Source organism: Argentina silus (assembly GCF_951799395.1).
Source record: "Argentina silus genome assembly, chromosome: 10".
In the NCBI taxonomy this organism is placed as follows: Eukaryota; Metazoa; Chordata; class Actinopteri; order Argentiniformes; family Argentinidae; genus Argentina; species Argentina silus.
The window spans coordinates 17,681,151-17,688,732 of record NC_139664.1 but is presented as its reverse complement, the minus strand read 5'-3'; the positions used below and the strand labels follow the sequence as shown (position 1 = coordinate 17,688,732).

Genomic DNA, 7,582 nt, shown 5'->3' with positions numbered 1-7,582 from the left:
TTCTCTGGCGTGACGTGACAAATGGAAACGTGTAGAAGTGTTACAACACTCTGTGTGAAATGGATCCTCCTCAGTCTCCCCTCTTCAGTCTCCTCTCCTCAGTCTCCTCTCTTCAGTCTCCTCTCCTCAGTCTCCACTCTCCTACACCAAACAACTCACAGACACAGCCTCATTCGCAAACCTACACGATGGCACCCAGAATCAGAATGAACAATCTCTGGGCCAACTTAAATGAATTAAACCTAATTGAGTTTATTGGGTGGGGGAGAGAGAGCAGGGTGAATAGACCGATTTTTTAGGCCTACACCGGTGGGGGGGGGGGGGGTGGGTAAGGGGGCTGTGGTGAGACAAAAACAAAAGGAAACAGAAACAGATAACCCACAGTGTGTCACGTGGGACCTGAGGAATCTCCCTCAGTAAGAGTTCATGTCAATGTGTTGTTTTTTAGGTTTTTTTTCTCCTCGTGAGGGGTTTACACCAGTCTAGTGTGGCACCCGGTGCACTGAGGGGCCTTTCACTGGCTTCACCTGATACGGCTGTGACTCAGACAGGTCTGCAGGGCCACCGCAGACACACAGACAAGTCTGCAGGGCCACCGCAGACACACAGACAAGTCTGCAGGGCCACCACAGACACACAGACAGACAGACAGACAGACAGACAGACAGACAGACAGACAGACAGACAAGTCTGCAGGGCCACCAGACAGACAGACAGACAGAGAGACAGACAGAGAGAGAAAGAGACAGACAGACAGACAGAGAGACAGACAGACACACAGACAAGTCTGCAGGGCCACCAGACAGACAGACAGACAGACAGAGAAAGAAAGAGACAGACAGACAGAGAGACAGACAGAGAGAGAAAGAGACAGACAGGCAGACAGACAGACAGACAGACAGACAGACAGACAGAGACAGACAGAGAGTCATGATGGATATTCATGGGTTACTGGGTCAGACAGAGAGATAGACTCACCGGCTAGTTCAAAGATGACTCATCTGATTTATCAGAACAGCTGAGAAGTGAATATCAGTTTCAGTGGGAATCTAAAAGAGTGGTTGGTAGCGAGTTATTAAAGGTGTTTATTTTCTCTGGAGTGAAATTAAATTGACATAGTCCCTTAATAGACTGAGCAAAAAAATTGCCATAGCTTAGCTACACACACCAACAGGGGATAAACAAGCTATATACACCTGCATAAACACACACACACACACACACACACACACACACACACTGACATACACACACACACTCTGACATACACACACACACACACTCTGACATACACACACACACACACTCTGACACACACACACTCTGACACACACATACACACACGCACACACACACTCTGACACACATATACACACACACACACACACACACACACACACCACACACACACAAAGGGGCTTGGCTGATGGGGCCTGGGAGAGAAAGGGAACACAGTTCCTTGACGCTGTAACTCGGGCTCAGGTCAGGACTTGGCGAGCGGTAATCCCTCTCAGGTGATGCTGCTCGCATTCAGCCATTTCCAGCTGATCTGCTTAAATATGTTCTCCCCCCCGCCCCCCTCTCATCCTTAAAAGCCCCCTCGCCGCAAGCAGAACCTCTGAGGATGGGGGCCGCTGCTATTCCACACCACGATCCTCGGATCGCTTTTCAGCCTTTCCGTAAAGTGATCGTTCCATGGGCCCGGTTGGCGTGGAGACGGGCCCGGTGCTCATACGGGCGTATACAGGGCTCCTTAATAATCAGCCAGAAAAGAAATTGCGCTGTGGAAAAGAAAGTCACACACCAGCCCTGGCCATGAGAGAGTACACACATATCACACACACACACACACACACACACACACACACACACACAGACACACACGCATCACACATCACACATACACACACGCACACACACAGTTGGACACACTCACACACACACACGCACACAGTTGGACACACTCACACACACCCACACATACACACACAGTCGGGAACACTCACAGTCGGACACACACACACACACACACACACACAGTCGGGGACACACACACGCTCACACGCTCACACACTCACACACACACACACACACACACACACACACACACACACACGGCAGGGTGCAGGGCTCCCATCCCGCGGATTAGAGTGGCATCATGTGAAAAAGCCTCGTTAAAAGACACGCCATCTGTGGCACTTTTTCACTTTTTCCAAAGGCAACATGGCAGAGTGGCGAGGCAGAGCAGAGCCTGTTGAACAGCAGCCAGCCTCCTGGAGCACTCCCTCTGCCTGTCAGGCACTTCATCCACCTATCACACTGCACTACACCTCGGGTAAGCTCTCAGCGCAGAAATAACTGCTTTCCATAACGTGTGTCTGTGTGTGTGTGTGTGTGTGTGTGTGTGTGTGTGTGTGTGTGTGTGTCCAACTGTGCGTGTGCGTCTCTGTGCATGCGTGTGCGTGTGTGTGATGTGTGTATGTGTGTGTGTGTGTGTGTGTCCAACTGTGTGTGTGTGTGTGTGTGTGCGTGTGTGTAAGTGTGAGAGAGAGAGAGAGACAAAGAGAGCGAGAGAGAGAGACAAAGAGAGAAGAGAGAAGAGGTGAATCTCTGATATGATGATATCTCTTTACTGCCAATAAGGATATAAATGACTGTATTTCTCTGACATTCCAAACTCCTTTACCCACCAGAGGCATGAGCCCGTTTCAACTTGTATCTCTCACATCTCTTGCGTCCTCTGCTTCCAATAACTAGAAAAGTCCCCTTGAAATGGCCTTGATTTGACTTTGACAGAACCGGGATCATTTCTAATGACCTCCCTTTAATGACATTATTCATGGACAATCGTGGACTATACTTTTCGAGAGCATTTTTCAGACATGCCTCAATCTCAACATATGGAATTGGAAACCATTTGGAAAACGATCTAAAAACAGGGATTGCGGAGATCTTCAAAACCCGAAAATCGCCCATTTCTCGACTCCTTCCTTCCCTCAACCGTCATCTACACTCTCAAAGTTCACCCGGGAATATTCACAAAAAGGGGACTTGGACAGTCACGCCACAGGGAACAAAGGGTTAACGGTTTCCTGCAGTACAATCTTTTTCCCGCTATTGCGATTCACTTCCTAATTGGAGGCTTTTAATAATAAAATAAATAAAAAAACATCCCCCCTGACCCTCTGTGTATCTCTCTACCTCCAGGCAGCACCGGTACGAGAGCCTGTTTTTATGTTGTCAGCAGGTGGCATCATTATCCAGAGAATAAAAATGTAAAAAGCAACACCCCTGAGTCTCGCTATGATATCATAGCAGGGCTGCTTGGCATGACTTCTCCTCTCTTAGTGGGGCGGGTTGGGGGGTAAAGAGGTGTAAATTTAATATGTTTTTTCATCTGTTTTATATGAACTGGGGAAAAAAAAAAAAAAGAAAGAAAGAAAGAAAAGAAACAATAAGTACAGTTGCGATGCAGGATCAAACCATTACCTACTCATGGGGGAGGGGGGATCCCGACCCTGACTCCCTCATAAGGTTTCAGTAGGTGCTCTGCACGGTAATGGCCCTGGTTTTTCCACCCCTGCTCATTAGAATGGAGTCTCCTTCCCTCACACCCTTCGCCAGGTAATCCACCCATATACATTAACAGCTCAGGCTCCGCTTATTCCACTTACTGAATACCTTTAAGGTAAAGACATTTGTTCTTTGCTCTACGCAGGATTTTTTTTTTCTTCTTTATGCATGAAGTGCATATGCCTGGGGAGTCGAATGGGGCCAATTTCATATTCAGTCTGGGCCTCCACGCTGGAGCAGACTGATTTGGAGAGCACTCTGTGCTGCTGCTGTTGCTGTTGCTGCTGCTGCTGCTGCTGTTGCTGCGTGCCAGACAGACTGTATATAAAGCTGTCATAGGAGCCTCGAGGGCAAGGAAAATATTCAAGCGCTCCCCGCGCCGATTGAACAGTGATCTCTCTCACATGCTTCTCTCGATAACCGTGATAAATAAAGGGAGGAAGCGAAAGCTCGAAACTTGGCCGCCTGCCGCCGCATGCTAAATGTCGCTTTTGGCCTCGGTTCTAGTTCATAACAACAGGAACCAATCTCCCCCCCCCCACCCCACCACCACCCCCTCTCACCGCATCCCACCCCATCCCGCCCCATCCCGCCCCATCCCGCCCCACCCTACCCCCACCTCACCAAGAAAACAATCTTGGTCAAACTCATACATTGCTCGGAGGGCTTAGGCACGATGATGACGACTGAAGCATCCACTTGGAGAGGTTCAGAGAGCTTACGGTAATGTGTGTACGGATCAGCCTAACAGAGAGCTTACGGTAATTTGTATACGGATCAGCCTAATGCTGTTCTAGGATCAAATGTGTGAGTTAACCTCTTGCTGTCACCCCCCCCCCTCCACACACACACACACACACACACCCCTCCCCCATTGCCCCCACCCCCCCCTCCTCACACATTTACTCACTCTCTCTCTCCCACACACATGCACACACACACATTCTGTATACCTTCTGCCCACAAGCCAAAAGCATTCTGACTATTTCTATCAATACAACAAACACAGGCACACACCTATAAGTAAGTCCATTTCCCTCTACTCCCTCAAACCTAACCTCCCAAAACTTAACCGGTTCAACCCTGCCAGAAATGTGTGATCCCATTAAGAAAATGATATGACGGAGTATCTGAGATCACACAATCCTTAGAGACAAATAGAAGAGCAGAAAACGTGTGTGTGTCACTACCCCGCAGTGATTGCCTGATTATTTGCAGATGGGTAGTGGAAGGCTTGCAGCCGGAGTGGAGGTTCCCCCTGGCACGCTGCGCATATGATTAAATCTGTGATTGCCTAACAATTTACAAGCCCCCAAAAATGTGCATTTCGAAGAGGATCATCCTCCCGCACCGCACATCACACTCTCTGGGCGTTTTGTCGAGGGGTGTTTTTCCCTCTACACACATTATGTTACAATGAGTTCAATACCAACAGCACACTTCGGATTTCGCAGTTCTCACTAGCCACTGGAGAAGGAAAGACACCGTGATTATGTCACGGTGGAGGGGGGACGGGCTGAGCAAACAGCCGGCGAACTGATTCCACTGTCTGCCTGCTCATTCATTCCCAGTCGCCGTATTTACCAAGGGGCTAAATCCCCGCGATTCCCCAGGGGCGATTGTTCTGCGGGTACCAACTGTTCAAAGATAACTCCGTGGTTATGAGATCAATTAAAAGCAGCTTAGGGGGTTGTAGAGGGGCAATTCATATGACAGGGGAAGGGGGCTCCGCATCTATTCATTAAATAACTCTCACAATACGCCCCCCTAAGGCGCCGCGCTCCACGATAGACAAGAGCCGCACTAGCAGCTCTTTACCGTCTCGTCTCTGCACTAAGCAGTTCCACATTTAATTAAAGACACAGTGCGCTCTTTGTTGGCAATGAGTGTCGGACACGTTAAATCACAGAGATCGAGGCAACTTGTGTAGCCTATTTGACAAAATGTATCAATGCAACTATGTAGGCCTATTGTATTCTAAGAAACCCCGAGAAGCAACAAGATGACGCCAATGATAACAGACATCTTTTGCGGGAGCAAACGGTAGACGATGTGTCACCAAGACGCACGTTTTGCGCATTACCTTTTCGCCCGCAAAACGTAGGCTATAGATGACATAGAAAACATAGGCTAATCCATAACTTTAAATATCCCACAAAGTTCATAACGAGCACCCGTATTGACTACTTATGTTACAGTTTATTACAATTAATAGGTAAACTAGCCTATCCACCAAATGTCCCCATTTTGCCACGGATTTAGTTGCTTATTCATTCCCCAAAGTCGAGCGAACCGAACAGCCTAGACAGAGTAGCCTTCACCGCTGTGGGACTGATGTTTTACCTTGTTTTTTTTGTCTTGGATGGATCGATAAAGTCAGATAGGGAGTATGCCTATTTCTGATGTTTTTTCACGGAATCTAATTGATCTAATCGCCAAACATCATCAGAGTGCATCATCAGGACGAGCGCTCTTAGCAGAAATGCATCACCTCAAACAGTTTATACAGCCTATAACTGCTGCTGGACTTTCGGTCCCACTGTTATAGGTTACATATAGGCTACTGGTGAGAGGTTTTGATGTCCATCAATAAGTCTAGTCAATACAAAGCACTCCGATATGGTGCCAAATAGCCTACTTTTTAAGCGACCTGTGCGTAATAACACATATTTAGAAAAATAGGTGAATTATGAGGGGGTTTTTATAATGGTGACCATCATTCTCAGCATCTTTGTGAGTGCTTCAGTAAAATGGTATGGGTGGGCATATTTTTTCTAATGCTAAGAATTCTCACAGGATCCATGAAACTATCCCAAACTTATCAGAACTTTTACATTGTCAAGGATGCTTAGGTTGGAAATAATCACAGTAGCCCTACCTCTTTTGTTTCTCCTCCAGCGATGCGACTGCGTTTGACAGTTGCTGTACTCCATACAGTTCAACACGATTAAAGCAAATGAGAACAGTCGAAACTGCATCTGGACGGCTATATGTTGCTCCGACTCGAGTAAGAAGTGCTTGGGATGAATTTTCGGATTCGGTGTCCTCCAGTTTCTTTGAATGTTTCCAATGTGTCACACATCAGACGAGCAGCGACAACATAGTATCTCACCACTGAATAATATCATTTTATGAAGTGCACGGATCCTTCAATCACAAGTGTTCCTTTTGAGCGCTGTGGAAAGAAAGATAACAAGAGGTTATTGTGATAAGAACGTGACAAGATCAACAACATCTATGCAAACAGGGGAACAATACGTTAACCGAGGAGTTTAGAGTGTCTGATTGTATGTAAATGAGTTATAACAATGAAAAATGCCGAAATAAATCATTTATTTTGTCCTACCACATTCAATTTATGTTGCATTCTCGTCAAAAGCGCTTGGCATGGAATGAATGCAAAACATTCTAAAACGTGGCTGTTGCGCGTCTCAAATAAACCATTCCTCCCAAAGCAGTCCGCGAGAGATGCTGCGCGTAACATAAAACACAATGTGAGCGAGATAAGCTACCTGCATGAATGAAAGTCTAAATCCGCTTCAGTCAAACTTATGTTCCGTCAGAATGCCAGAGTAGAATAGGATCATACAGCATCCCTCTTGTCTGAAAAGTTATTCTTCCGAGAACAGAGCTCCGTCCGAAGAAAACAGATCTTTTCCTCTCCCTCTGACGCGCGCCGGATTTATTCCGATTTTTACCTGTGTTTCCCGATGAAAGCGTGTCCCGTTTCACTACCGACACAACTTGTCTATACCATGTCGATGTTCCGTTTGGTTTTTGAGTTTTAAGGCAGTGGGTAAAAGCCTGTAGAATCTCCCCTAGGTTGTTTGCATCTGCGAGCGGGCTGAGGTTAAATCGTCGGCGAGCTACTGGTCCTGATGCTTGGGTTGGTTTCTCATATAGCTGCTCCTGTCACGTGGAGACTTGTAGATAGTGTGGGGCTCATTCAGAAGCCCCCTTGGCCACAGAGTGAAGTCGGATTTTTTTCTTCTCATTTAAGATTTTGAAG

General features: G+C 47.1%; 1 protein-coding gene across 3 annotated transcripts in view; it reads right to left on the bottom strand.

The window, feature by feature from the left end:
- Positions 1 to 6,625, bottom strand: part of rspo2 (R-spondin 2) — a gene marked incomplete at its 3' end in the record, with an annotated part of 57,354 nt that extends 50,729 nt beyond the window's left edge. For all 3 annotated transcript variants that reach the window (XM_083678177.1, XM_083678178.1, XM_083678179.1), the window contains exon 1: positions 6,452 to 6,625. In XM_083678177.1, coding sequence (XP_083534303.1) covers positions 6,452 to 6,551 — 100 coding nt within the window. In that variant the 5' untranslated portion in view covers positions 6,552 to 6,625. The remainder of the gene's footprint in view (positions 1 to 6,451) is intronic.
- Positions 6,626 to 7,582: the final 957 nt, after the last annotated feature.